At 36.7% G+C, this 15,797-nt stretch overlaps 1 protein-coding gene across 2 annotated transcripts in view; it reads right to left on the bottom strand.

Moving 5' to 3' along the window:
• The window catches only part of LOC149791048 (uncharacterized), a 31,752-nt gene extending 16,211 nt beyond the window's left edge, over window positions 1-15,541 (bottom strand). The window contains exons 1-2 of one of the 2 annotated variants that reach the window (XM_089972956.1): window positions 15,427-15,541; window positions 2,683-4,363 (exon numbers count right to left, since the gene is read on the bottom strand). In XM_089972956.1, the coding sequence (XP_089829082.1) occupies window positions 2,683-4,349 (1,667 nt within the window). In that variant the 5' untranslated portion in view covers window positions 4,350-4,363; window positions 15,427-15,541. Of the gene's footprint in view, window positions 1-2,682; window positions 4,364-5,735; window positions 5,848-15,426 lie in introns of those variants that run through there. The other variant, XM_089972957.1, reaches the window with a different exon arrangement.
• Window positions 15,542-15,797: the final 256 nt, after the last annotated feature.

Here is a 15,797-nt window from a genome sequence, read left to right as displayed (position 1 = left end):
CGCCAATCGAGCGGTGACTTATAACCGGTAAACTGCTGCTTCCCGTGTTGTGTCGATGCTGTGGAGCGAAGCTGGAGTGTCCTCACCAGGGCGCAAGCCTGGGCAGGGTGATATGGAGAATCAACTGTTACCCACGCAGCTGATCCCCCCTCTCCACGCAGCTGATGGATCCAAGGGAAAGGACAAGCCGGCACGTCATGGCACCAGCTGCGTCGCAGGAGTTGCCTAGATGACACAGAAATCAATGCCAAGTCGCCTTAAGGACTCCGTCTCCGGATTTTCTGTTGGTGTTTACTCCCTTAGCCTTTCCCATGAGAGGGTATAATCGCAAGACACCGAAGGTTTGAAATCGGAGTTTACCTTCTCCTAGATGGGCGACCACCCAAGGTTAACGAGCCCCATCTGCCCGAAGCATCTGGTTTGAGGCGCCAGAAACTCGCCTGTCATCCCTTCTCCAGTCAGTTTAAACAGGTTTCGCCACTCGTGAAGGCCTGGAGCTGGATTTGGTTGTCAGGGGCTCTATCAAACGCAAGCCAATGGGAAATTTGCAAGGGAAGATAATAATAATGATAATGATAATGATAATGTTTTTATATCAAAAAGATAGCATAGTTTAAAACTAATCTTCCACATAGTTCTGTTAAAAATATATAGAAAGTACAATACTTAAATATAGAAATCCTATTTAAAACCATGACTAAATGGCGTGTACAATAATAGGGGAAGATATCATTAATTCTCTAAACAACGAAAAAAAAAAGAAACATTTGCCGACAATATGAAATGGAATATAAGCCTTGGTATCATTTGCGGTAATGATTATAGAAGGACTTGAAATTACAGTAAGAAGTTGAATTTCTGATTTTTATAGGAATACTACTATATATTTGAGGCTCAATGCAAAGAGATTTGTCGGAAGAGGCAAACAAGATGGTAAAAAATTTAAGGCCCTGTATTATCGCTTTGAGGAGATACAATCAAAAACCAGGAAAACAATTCCGATGACCGTGTTTACATCATGAAAACGTTCTGCGATGTACCTCCTAATCTCAAAGACGGGTAAAATAGAGCTATTTTAATATGGTTTAGAAATATTTCCAGAACATAATTTGAAATAATATTAAGCAGTCGGTGTGCTCAGAAAATGACAAATGTGTGTCCTAAATGAATAAATGTAATTAACTTTGTGTTCCAAAAAACGAATAAATGTAATTAACTTTGTGTCCCAAATGAAGATAACTAAAATTACGGTATTTGAAGGTGACAACATTACATTTTCCATCTTGTCTATGTGTGGATACCAACCAAATGATAAGAAAGTAAAATAAAAACTGCAACAGAGGATGTACAAAGAACCAGTTCGAGACAGCTGTATTTGAAATTGGCCTGGCATTTGTATAGATGTTATAAACAAGTATAACCTTTTATTATGGACACAAATCGGTTGCAAGATAATTAGCAGGAAACGAAACCTGTGAAAACTATGTAATGAAAATAAATGTCTGCATATCCGGCCAAAGCGGGCTCGTCGCTTTATGAGATGTTGAATGAGCCTTGAATGTTGATGGACACGTGACGCACGTGAAACGCAGTGTTATATGATAGTTCATATGGTCACTCGTTATAAAGATAAATTGAAACTGTATACTGACTATACTTCTTTATAGAAGTTACCTAAATATTATATTAATATGTTACTAACGAGAATAGACTTTTATAATGTAGGCCACAAATAAGACGGCGTTCAGAGATAGGTTGTGCACAGATATTAACATTTAGTTATGATATTTTTTTTAACAATCGCTGTAAAAATATTCTGAAGACTTGATGCTGATTTACACTGGGGAAAGTATTTGTATCCCATTTCCGTCATGATACATCGACCAATATTTAACGTACTGTTAAGAAAAATGCACTAAATCAATGCTGAGAAGAGGGGACAGCATACTTTCTTGCAAGATTTCAAGATTTAGTGTCCTGAGAATCAGTATTATTTATATTTTTTAATCAACGGAAAGGATGGTACAAAAGTTCAAAGTTTGCTCATTATGCGATACATCAAGGGGAATTTCATTCCAACGACGTGACTGATTTTAATTCGCAAATAATTCAAAACGATACAATGTAAAGACATCCATATCTCACATAAGACAGTAATCATGGCGAGAGAGGGATATCACAATCACCAATCTCTATCTCCCTATCGTTTTTATTTGCCAGCATTACTGTTTTCTAGAATCCAGTGGATATAGTCAGTCCAAAATTTGTATTCTAAGTTGAATTATTCTATTTCTATTCTTGCGTCAACAAAGACTAAACTACGAAATTTAGTTCCGTAATACATTTACAATAACGGTACTTTTGACGAAAAGAAACACGTATTAGTGTTCCATCTATGCATTTCTTTAATCAAACATATGACGTATTTTCACTTGAATGATAGCTTTAGGGGGATCGTACTATTTAAAGACAAAACAACAATAATTGTCCCATGGTATTTCGTCTTACAATAACAATCGGAAAACATGTACTTTTCCCACAGTATCTCCAATCCATAATTCAGTCTGAGCGACAGTACAGGCAGTGACGTAGTCCATATTGGAAATCAACGTACTAAGGTATATGCCAAGCTGATTAAATATATGGATGCATTTATTTCTTTTATCAGTGACAAACACATACCCCTGTATAGAAATTGCCAAGCCCCGTGGATCCATGTTACCATGCTTAAACTTATTTCTAAACTCCCCTTCCAGGGACATCACAGTTACGTCTTCATTTTGTGAGCTTAAATCAGTAACATATATCTGCTGGTTGTAAATTGCAGCCTTTAGTGGAGCGACTGGCATAGCATGACAAGAGCCCTTATGAAGTTCCAGGCAAGGCTTGCCCTCTTTGCTGTACACAGTGATCCTTCCTGCGCCTTTAAAGCAGATACATATTTTACCGTCCTCACTAATAGTGATTCCACTAGGACAGAATGGAAGATCAAAGCATTTCACTACACTCAGATCGGCATTCACCACTCTGACGGCAGACTTGCCAGCTACGTATGTTTCCCCGTCAATGTCCATTGCTACATCAAAGACGTCCTCCCCTATATCAACTTTGTCAAAAAGACCTTGGTGTTTCGTAAATTTCTGAATGCACTGACCATACGCAATCCAAACAGTATCAGGGGAGTTTCCACATATTCCTTGAATAGTTTTATCAAATTTAAATTCTGAGAGCTTTTCAATTTGTATCGGTGAAGCCAATGAAAACCGCACGCTTGGTACTCCAATCATCATTTTGATTTCGTCGTCAGACAAATTAGGCAGTGAATATTCGATACTGACATTCTCTTCCAACCAAATGCTTGCATCCGTCATGAGTGGACCATGTTCTAGTCCAGGAAGGATATTAATTAGTTCAGCGTCCCCGGCAAAATCTACGCATTGTTGAATATAACAAGATTTTGCTTTGAGAGCTCGAAGTTCATTCTCTATGACACCCTCTTGATTGTGAATCACCTGGATATATTTCTCAACATTTTCCCGAAGATTGTTTACTAGTGCCTTCATTTGCTCATCAATTCGGGTTTTAAGCATATTTACATGCTCGCTCACCATTTCTTGTTCTTTCTTACACTCATCCTCAATATGATGCCTCTTGTATTTGCATTTTTGTAGCCGCTCCTCCAGATTCCTGACCCGACACGTAGCTTGTCCAAAAAGCTCTTGCTCGAGGTATTTCCTTTTTGACTCGGCCACAAACGTAATGTCTTCACAGCCATGATTTTTGTGTTCTATCATATTGCATTTAAAACATATGGGCACCTTGCAGTCTTTGCAGAAATAATGTAAAGGCTCTGATTCGTGTTTTGTACAAAATGAGGCGGACCTTTTCTTGTTTTGCAAGAGCATCTTTCCATTCGGAACAATATGATGTTCCCTAGTTAACTTAATTTTTGCATGCATCTCTGCACATGTTTGGCAATAGTTCTGTGCACACTCAAGGCAGAAGTTTACTGCCTGACTTGTTTCGCAGACTTCGCACATGATTACTTCTTCTGAAATCATTTTCAGTAAAAGATCAGTTACACCAATGAGAGCTCCATCGCTGGTGATTTCTATAAGACCCCTACAAAGGGGACACCTTACGTTACCATATTCACAATTAATGTCTATGTAACGCTGGAGACACGTCCTGCAGTAAGCATGGTAGCAGGAGAGAAGTTTTGGATGACATGGTTTCTCTTGACATATACCACAAATTATTTCCGTTTTCTCGCATTTGCGTTTTGTGGCTTTGTCGATCTCATCGGCCATTTTGCTTGTATCGATCTCATCGGCCATTTTGCTTGTCATGTGTATGTCTGGACCTGAAATATTAATTCATTAATTTAAAATCATAATAATTTCTTGAAACTAACCGTCGAGCATTGTTATCCTTTTACACTCATTTTCCCGTGGATATTTATCCTGTTGTTTTGATATTACTAGACAAATATGCACTATGGTTGTTTGAACGAGCCCTAGACAATGCTAAAAGGAGAAATCAGGAAATATGTTGCACTTTATAAAAGCATCGCAAAACGTTTCTGATCACGAGAAATATAACCCACATTCTGTTTGAGGCAACTCGAAATATTATTTTCGAAGCCGATCGCCATCGATTCTATCTCATAAACATTCTTACTTGCTCTGCTCATAAATCGATATACTTGTTCACTGGACAATTTTAAATATAAAGCATATTTTGAATGAAAAACCTATCTCTCTCTATTTCCCTCCTCCCCCCCCCCCCCCCCCCGTCTCATTATAGATTCTAGTTCCTGGTAGGAGGACAACTCGGGTAAATATGTTCTATTTATTTCCTTTCAGATACTTGGGGCAATTTGTGTGGATCACGTCTAGGACGTGATATTTATAGTAAAAAATGTACAGGTATTAGTTTTGCTTAACTAATCCGATTTAAGTTCTTGTTGTTGTTGTAGGGTTTAACGCCATTTTTCAGCACAAGATAGGCTATACATGGCGGCCAGTATAATTGGTGGAGGAAGAACCCTGGAAAACCCCGGGAAGAACCACCGACCCACGAGAAGCTACTGGCAAGCTTTCTCACGTACCAACGTTAGCCGAGCCTGAGACTCGAACTCACGCAGACAGAGGTGAGATGACAGTGATCCGTAACGGTGAGCGCTTTAGACCACTCGGCCACTCGGGGCCCCATCTAAGTTCTTATCTCGTTTCGTCTAAAATGTCATAAATTTGACACCTGCGTTCCACAAGAAGTAGCTGAACTAGAATTCGTAATTTTCTGTCCTCAACTATCTACATTACATATGCTTCTATTACAAATGCATATAGCGATTTTAAATTACATATACAAGGCACCGCTCCGGTGACCTAGTGGTTAGAGCGTCCGCCTCGGATTGGGAGGTCGCGGGTTCGAATCTCTACCGAGTCATTTCAAAGACTTATTAAATGGTACTAACAGATGCCTCGCTATTCTTTCAGCATTATATACAAACATACATTAAAAACAAAATGTGCAATGCGATAGTATTTGCTTTATGTAAATGGCAAGTATTGCATGTTCTTTTTGTGAAACCAATCATTCCTTAAAAAAAAACAAAAAAACATACGCCAATACATTATTAGCCATGCTAATAAATCATTACTCGGTAATCTTGTCTTGCCCGTTTGCAAATTCGTCTGTAGAACATGCTAAAACTTGTACAAATTTTGTACCTTCGGTCACCGTCTGATCAATATATACATCCTGTATCAGTTAATGTCTTCAAATCTTTAATGCCTTACTTTCGAAACTGGTTTAAACCGAACAGCTTACGTCCACATGAATACCACTCTGAAGAATCCACACCGGAGAAACATGTACAGAGAAATAATTTATAATGAGGAAACTACGACAGATACAAATAATACTAAAATATTGTAGCTTAAATTAGACGTAGGTATCAAACGTGAAAACCTTATTACTTTGCATAAACATGGACCTTTGTTCAGCAGACAGACAAAGAATAACCACTGCTAAACACATGGAGCTTGTTATAAAACAAATTAAGAGTATCGGTCAGTCGATAGAGGTCTCGGAGATCCAAACTGTACCACTGTACAACAAAGGAACAAATGATGGGTATTTGCATCCCACCAAACTTGTTTAGTTGCAGTATTTATAATGTATACCTTACGCCAGCTGTTATCAAAACTGCATCAAGGTGCCAAACACCTCAGCAGACATTGTTCAATTCATGTCATAATGAAGAAAAGTCAAGACTTGTTGGCAGCCGAGTCTGAAGCTGTAAATACTGAGAAAGTTGGCGTCAGCGGTGAAATCCAAGAATAGCAGAATACTAACAGTATGCTAAGTAAAACAAGTTTTTTGTTTTGTACAGTAACCAAAGCATCCATTTCAAAATGTTTACATTAAACGTAACTGCAGTTGGATCAGTTTCCTTTCTGTTTTGATTGTTATGTTTCCCACATTTATAAATCAAAATGGATCTATCCGATTTAGTTCTAACATTGGTTTTCGAGTTTGTCACTCCAGGAATTACCACTTTTTGAAGTTCGTCTAAGTAACTTCATTCTTTTCACTCGTTTATGTCAACAGCAAGTCAGACATACTCTGTTTTTGTAGACTGGTTTTGTAGACTGTTTTTGTAAACAGTTTTTGTTTTTTGTAGACTGTTTTTCTAGACTGAATATTACCCTGCAAATTGATTATCTGAAGGTGGAAACCAGTTTAGCGTTAGCCAGTTTAATAACAATAATAATGCCATGCAATATCATGCGTATTTCTCAAATCAAATAAAACTGTTTTCAGTGTTTCGTATATACCAGAAATGTTGAACAGTTTAAATAGCGACGAAGAAGAGAGGCAAATAAAAACCATCCATTTGTACAAAGACTGGGACAAGTTATGCATTATGAAAGATGATGACGATGAAGAAAATCAAAACTGAGCTGTGCAAAAACTATTCAATAATAAGATGCAATAGAACTAAGGTGTTAAATACCTGCCTTACACATTATCAATTCGGAAACATAATCAATTAAATATGATGCTAAAATATATAATGTACAGATTAAGGAGTTTAGAAAAACGTCGTTGACTCAATAATTATTGTTACATTATTAAATACTATTTAAAGAATCAAGCTATTTTACGTCTTGCAAACATTAATATCACTAAGAATGGCTATATTCTGATTGGATGGCAAATAATGTTTTCAGTTGTTTCTAAATTTCTACCTGTCATAGTTTAAAATGCTTCATGCACTAGATGTTCAATCTGTACCTCATGCACTACATGTTCAATCTGTACCTCATGCACTAGATGTTCAATCTGTACCTCATGCACTACATGTTCAATCTGTACCTCATGCACTACATGTTCAATCTGTACCTCATGCACTACATGTTCAATCTGTACCTCATGCACTAGATGTTCAATCTGTACCTCATGCACTACATGTTCAATCTGTACCTCATGCACTAGATGTTCAATCTGTACCTCATGCACTACATGTTCAATCTGTACCTCATGCACTAGATGTTCAATCTGTACCTCATGCACTACATGTTCAATCTGTACCTCATGCACTACATGTTCAATCTGTACCTCATGCACTAGATGTTCAATCTGTACCTCATGTACTACATGTTCAATCTGTACCTCATGCACTACATGTTCAATCTGTACCTCATGCACTACATGTTCAATCTGTACCTCATGCACTACATGTTCAATCTGTACCTCATGCACTACATGTTCAATCTGTACCTCATGCACTAGATGTTCAATCTGTACCTCATGCACTACATGTTCAATCTGTACCTCATGCACTAGATGTTCAATCTGTACCTCATGCACTAGATGTTCAATCTGTACCTCACAGTATCTAACCTCGTTGGCAGCTGTAATAGTATAACTGTCGTAATCATAATTCACAATCCCTGCATACTTGTAATCACTTTTTCTTATTATTGTCGTGTACAAATTTTGTCGTTACTGTCACCAGTCTTCAGAATACCGTCATTTGCTATGTCCGAATTGTTTTCAAGGGTTATCCACGCTTACACAAAGCATTGAATTTCTGGAAACATATATAGGTGTTTCCCTTTTTCAGCAAATCCTTTATGATTTGGTTGTCAATCCGATTTCTTCAACAGACTGTATCTTTTCAGGTTTTCACTATCCGCAAATTCCTATGAAAGTATTGTGGTGTCATCTCCATTTTTGATCCCACTTTTCTAGCACCAAAGTATTTATTACTGCTAAACTGCATTTATTTCCATTTTCATATGCTTCCATGTCAACAATGACTGCTTCTCATTGGTCATCCACATAAACCTTTTTATATGGAAACCTTTTTCAGCTCTGACATGCGCAGTGTTTGCGAATCCGGTTCAGTTAACCAATCTGTCATTCAGCATATGTTCTTTTCGTCTTATTTTCGTGTTACTTTTTGTTTGTTCCCAAAACTGCTTTTATGGAATCACCTGGTGTTTCATTGTCTTAGCACATGTATCTTAAGTACTATTTATGCTGCTTATTTAATCTGGTATTGAAACGTCCAGAGAATACTTTGATCAACTGTCTTGCGGTGAAACTAAGCCTGCAAGATGATCATCGTAAGCAAGTACTTTCATTTCCAGATATTATCAATGTTTCTTCAATATTTCAAACGTATAAACGACGTGCAAGGTTCGCCCAATTCGTCCATTTCCCTAGTTGGATATAAAACATCCTCCATGTAAGGAATAATCAGTGTTTCATCTCATATGGTTAATTGTATTCCAAAAATTCTATATAGTTTTCCCGAAACGTACAAGAACGACTTTGAAAAGTTTATGAAGTTTTGAAATTGTACTGCAGATTCAGCAGAATGCAAATTGGTAACTTTATCCAAATTAAATGTGTAATGTATTCCTTTTTAATACTACATTGGTTGTACCACATTGCTAGTAGAGCAAATGCTGATTATTTCCATGTTGTCATCATTAAAATTAATGTGAGTCCATATTTTTATTTAAGTATGTTTCCGATGTCTGAAATCAAGATCTCAACATAGTTAATTCTCTTGCACGTTATTTTGTTACACAACCTGATTTGACCACATTTGTTCCCGTCTAGAGATGTAAACAAACAGGCATTAAAAGCAGACATACACATCGTTGTTCCTATAGTAAGTATTTCGCGTCTTGAAAACGGCTAAATTTATCTCAGTGCAACTATATACTATTATTTATGACGTTTTAAAAGAAATTAAAATTAATGTAGTGTTCGCTGTGTCCATAGTCTGCTAGGTCTTGTAATCTTCAATTTGTGATATTTTCTAGTAATCTTTCTTTGTAATTTTTAGTCGTTATTAATCCCTCTATTCTCATCAACAATTGCAATGCGCACAAATATGAGTGTCCTGGCGATTTCTTAATTTTAGATTTCATAACAGACCCAGGCCTACCTAATTTAGTTGTTTTAAATATAAATGTGCAATGTCCTCAAGGCCTTATATGGAATGTGTAAACACAAAAAGTGAGTATTACAGAAACAATTACAACTATATATAAAGCAATTTCATATACCAATACTATTGGTATATCACATTTTGATCCGCCCATGGCGCAATGATACGCATATATAAACATTCTTGCAACGGCGCCCTTGTAACTGTGTGCTGTCCACTCATTAATCATTAGTGACCGATGAAAATAACGAAAAAATCTATTAATAATCCCCGTTTTATAAATGAATTTAATATCGTACAAAATTTCATCACAATCTTTTGTGCTTTCCGTTCCCCCTCCCCTCTCGTGTATAAGGGACAAAATAAGCCGAAATCTGGAGTGAGAGATAAAAATAATTTGGGTTCGATGAAAACCTTGAAATGGAACTTACACCAAGTAACCCACAAGAATACTTTCCTTGGGATTTATCTACAGTGTTTATATATCATCAATGATACAAAGTTGCAAAACCTGTCCACATTGTACGGTAAATTCGTGGGACACATACTGTGATGTATTTAAAGTTTTGCTGTTGTTGTTGTCTTAATGCTATTATAATCTTCTTAAAATCGATTATTATTAATTAAATATGAAAATGTCTAAGGGCCAACTCCTCTCTGTCTCTGTCTCTGTCTCTCTCTCTCTCTCTCTCTCTTTGTGGACCATCGTAGCAAGATACGGGCGAATATCAATGAAAAAAACGAAAATACAGGATTTTCGCTTGTCATCTAGCGATGTCTCTGAACTTATGAATGATGTTAAAAGTTAAGTCAGACCGACCAAAGGATGAGAGAGAGAGAGAGAGAGAGAGAGAGAGAGAGAGAGACAGGCAGACAGAGAGAGAGAGAGAGTAATGAACTTGCGGTCAGTAGTACTATTATTAAAGCAGAATAATGGCTTTGATCAACTATACATATATTAAATTATTTTAATTGCCTCTTATTGGTTCGTCATTTCGCTTAGTTTCTATTCCACATTAATGTTCATGCACCCGTACGTGAATGGCAGCGTTAATATGAATGGCGTAGCGAACCATGTGTTTGTATTGCTCTACCTTCTTTACTAAAACCATCTTTCTTGTCTAAATCATGGGTGTGTCTTATATTGATTTAGACAATGTGAATAAAAACAGAAACTAAAAAAGGAAAACAACCAACTTATCAATATGCAAAGGTGATTGAATATTGGAACAAAAGCACATAACTACATTTGTTTGCGGACACACTCGGGATGGGAGGAGTTCATTCACTCGGTCAACACACAGTTTGCTTGTACTCAATCTTTAGCTGCGTTCTAAGGGCAAATAAATGTATTTGTAAGTGATATATATATATATATATATATATATATATATATATATATATATATATATATATATATATATATATATATATTAATTTGACAGGGGATGTTGTATGGAGGAGGACACTCAGTCGTATTTGCAGTTCGACTTCAGTATCTGTTCCGCAATAAAGACTCCATCCTCCATTTTTCTGAACATACTCACTCGTAATGAACCCCCAATATTTCTAACCTAACCTGCTCCAATACCATTATCCTCTCCAGCATTTATTTATACACCCATGCCCTCCACAAAGCCATCAGAACAATGCAACTGTAAATTAGTCGAATTTCGGAGAACTTTTATATGGTTCCTTCGTGATGATTTTGTCAAATCTAAAAAAATTCCTTCTCGTGGACTGACCATTTCCAAATGTCTTCATTTTCAGGACTTACCGCGCACATACCAGCCAAAATAGTGTGATAGCGCCTCCATGACCTTTACACCCAGACATACTTTAGGCAGTTAAAGAAAAGGTATTAAGGAAACGTAAGAACCGCCATACAAAACAATTCCACCAATATATGTGTTCCTCTTTCCAGACTTTAAGGAATTTCTCAGTAAATGACTACCGCTTATCCTCTCCGGATGACACGGTGACCCAGATTTAATGCTGATATCAGTCGTGAAATGTGTATTAATGATATATGAGGAAAGTAGGGGTTATATGCATGGGTATTACAATTAGCAACATTTTGTGTTGATTTCTCTGTGTCAATAATACTCATGATTCAGCTGATTTTATTCGTTCAACACCACAATGGTATTCTTTTTACTAAATTTACCCAGTATAAAAAATATCTTTACTGATATAACCGGGACATATTTTACCGCAAAACATACATCTTTGATTGAAGACAAGTAAAGATTGCGTAAAATACGACTATTTCTTAAGCACTTAGGACCAACTATACATCATAAGGTTTCTTTTAGCGAGAACCACATGCTAATATGACCATCCTTCCAGGAGGATTGGCAGTAAGATTTTCAAGACCGTTGCAATGTCGGCCATATTGGATATCAGATCAACACAACTTTACTGTAAGAAAAAGTAGATATCACGTGAGGTTGTGGGGTAAAAACCACATATATCACAGTGATTTTCCGACGAAGTGTAGTAACGATAACAAGATTACCAAAATGGCCGTCGTGGGGGCCATATTGAATTTCATATCAAACCATTTTCTTTTATGGACTTTTAAACAGAAGAACACTTCTGGTGATACCCCAGTGTCAATATGACTTTCAAAACATTACGATGTTATTCAACACGCAAAATGCGATTGTTTGTATGCCTTTTCAAAGATCAGGCGCTCGTACTCTCACTAAAATGTCCGTACTGTACTACTTTACTGAAAGTGATAGTTAACATAAAGTGCGTTCTCTATCCAACTCAACTACACTTCAGACTTGGATATACCGTCCTTTGTGCGTAACTAAGTGACAGCCATCTAGTGACCTACATACATTATAGTACGAGCGAAGTAATGTAAATTATGTTTCATGTGAAAGGAAGTAGCTACATGGAAGGTGTAATAATTATCGACAATTTGGGCCCTCTTTGGCCAACGAAACTATTAAGTTACAACAAGGAATGAAGTGACCTTTATTCAGTACATTTTGCTTAATGGAATGGGAGCATTGTATACGTTTTTATTCACCTTTCACAGTGATAATCGAGTCTAAATTGTGTGCACAATTTGGCAATATACATACTTAACAAGTACGTATATGGCTATTTTCATAAAATATTGCTTGGTAAGGGCCTGTTTAAAGTCTATATTTATATTTATCTATCAATGATCTACGACAAAATCGGATAGTATCGGATAGTATTCTTGACATGCAAAGTGATAAGCGATAAATGTGTTAATGCCGACACAACTGGGGTACAGAATGAACTTTAACAAATAACGCACGTAATCAGTTTAGGTACGAACATGTACATAAGGTCCATACTCATCCATGTATAGATAATCTAAAGTTCACCCTCCACATTTTCTGGTTCTACAACTACTACTTTGTTGCTTTTTATGCCAAACAAAAGAGTAGCATCTTTACTACTGCTAGTAAAAGTAGTGTCGCATTGAAGCGGCGTTTGAAACTAATTTATAAAACAAATCGCACTTTAAGATGTTTTACAGTAAGAGATATGAGTTAATACATCAACAGTTTTGCAGTCTGTGTAAATATGTGTTGAGTTATTCTCGGGTACAGTTACATGTCAAATATTCGGTATCAGTTTTGTTCAACCAGATGTCTTCCAAGTACGTGAAGAAGGTAATAAGGGGAAATTTGCAATAGCAATATCAATAAAAGATGCATAATGTATTCCCTTTGGGGGAATGGGTTGTGAAGGGGATATGCACAAATGAAACATGTAGACTATACATTACTTTTCCTAGATGTATTTTGTTATGGATTGATTACGTCATACCAGTCTCATAACGAAAAAATATATATGTATGAGAATCTAATAAATACATTACATCCAAGTACGTGATGAGGTATCAAAGGGGAAATTTGTGACAGTAACATAAATAATAGATTTACAGTGTATCCCTATGATACCCATTTACAGTGTATCCCTATCATACCAATTTACTGTGTATCCCTATCATACCCATTTACAGTGTATCCCTGTCATACCCATTTACAGTGTATCCCTATCATACCCATTTACAGTGTATCCCTGTCATACCAGTTTACAGTGTAACCCTATCATACTCATTTACAGTGTATCCCTATCATACCCATTTACAGTGTATCCCTATGATACCCATTTACAGTGTATCCCTATCATACCAATTTACTGTGTATCCCTATCATACCCATTTACAGTGTATCCCTGTCATACCCATTTACAGTGTATCCCTGTCATACCCATTTACAGTGTATCCCTGTCATACCAGTTTACAGTGTATCCCTATCATACCCATTTACAGTGTATCCCTATCATACCCATTTACAGTGTATCCCTATCATACCCATTTACAGTGTATCCCTATCATACCCATTTACAGTGTATCCCTATCATACCCATTTACAGTGTATCCCTGTCATACCCATTTACAGTGTATCCCTGTCATACCAATTTACAGTGTATCCCTATCATACCCATTTACAGTGTATCCCTGTCATACCAGTTTACAGTGTATCCCTATCATACCCATTTACAGTGTATCCCTGTCATACCAATTTACAGTGTATCCCTATCATACCAATTTAAAGTGTATCCCTGTCATACAAATTTACAGTGTATCCTTATCTTACCAATTTACAGTGTATCCCTATCATACCAATTTACAGTGTATCCCTATCATACCAGTTTAAAGTGTATCCCTGTCATACAAATTTACAGTGTATCCTTATCTTACCAAGTTACAGTGTATCCCTATCATACCCATTTACAGTGTATCCCTGTCATACAAATTTAAAGTGTATCCCTATCGTACCAATTTACAGTGTATTCATGTCATACCAAGTTACAGAGTATTCTTATCATACCAATCTCAGTATATTCATATCATACCAATTTACAGTGTATTCATGTCATACCAATTTACAGTGTATTCTTATCATACCAATCTCAGTGTATTCATGTCATACCAAGTTACAGTGTATCCCTGTCATACCCATTTACAGTGTATCCCTGTCATACAAATTTACAGTGTATCCTTATCTTACCAAGTTACAGTGTATCCCTATCATACCCATTTACAGTGTATCCCTGTCATACAAATTTAAAGTGTATTCATATCATACCAAGTTACAGTGTATTCCTATCATACCCATTTACAGTGTATTCCTATCATACCAAGTTACAGTGTATTCCTATCATACCCATTTACAGTGTATTCATGTCATACCAAGTTACAGTGTATTCCTATCATACCCATTTACAGTGTATTCATGTCATACCAAGTTACAGTGTATTCATGTCATACCCATTTACAGTGTATCCCTGTCATACCAAGTTACAGTGTATCCCTGTCATACCCATTTACAGTGTATCCCTGTCATACCCATTTACAGTGTATTCATGTCATACCAATCTCAGTACCAAATACATGTATAAGAAGGCAATAAATACATTAATGGGACCCATTATGCAACAAGCATCATCCTAGATATTCACAATTAGGGACTGTCAATGGGAGACATTTACCTTCTATCCCTAAAAGTAAGGGACCTATGCCACTTTGATAAGACTTTTTCCTTCCAGTCCCCACACCACCTCATCTATCTCCGATCACTTGCAACACGAAGTATACAGTTCTTTCCTAAATATATCATGCTAAATATATATTCTTTGAGAATTAGTCGTAGTATTTCACGCTATTTGTTATAGAAATACCGGTCAGTTTCATACAGACAAGAACAAAAAGCGGCATGAATTTCATATCGTATTACAACTAGAAACGAATTGAAATACTATATAATTGATTCTGGGTCATTCTGTCCATGTCCCATCAAACCCCTTTTTAGGAAATATCATATAAATTACTATCAAAATATGTCATCAAAACCTTTTATAATGTGTTGTCACAACAATTTATACCATACCTCGGGCTCTAGTCGAAACACATTATCCGATACAGCTGGATTGATTAGATGCACGGGGCTCTCCTTGCTAAGCATGTCCTCCACACCAAGGGAATGTGTACGTCACTAAATATAGCAATGAGATAAAACAGCATGAGATATATACAGCTTATAAACTTGATATAACTATGTTGCTAAAGACTTCGTGAGTCAATTGAATGTGTACATGCTAAAGGTTATAGGAACGTTTTAACGTTGTAATATTTGGTTGTTGTTGTTGTTGTTGTGGGGTTTAACGCCATTTTTCAGCACACGATAGGCTATACATGGCGGCCAGTATTAATGGTGGAGGAAGAACCCGGAAAACCCCGGAAAGAACCACCGACCCACGA

Source organism: Sinohyriopsis cumingii, chromosome 10 (assembly GCF_028554795.1).
Source record: "Sinohyriopsis cumingii isolate HCF-2022 chromosome 10, ASM2855479v2, whole genome shotgun sequence".
NCBI lineage: Eukaryota > Metazoa > Mollusca > Bivalvia > Unionida > Unionidae > Sinohyriopsis > Sinohyriopsis cumingii.
Note: the sequence above shows the minus strand (reverse complement) of the source record. Positions and strands in the feature narration are given on the sequence as shown.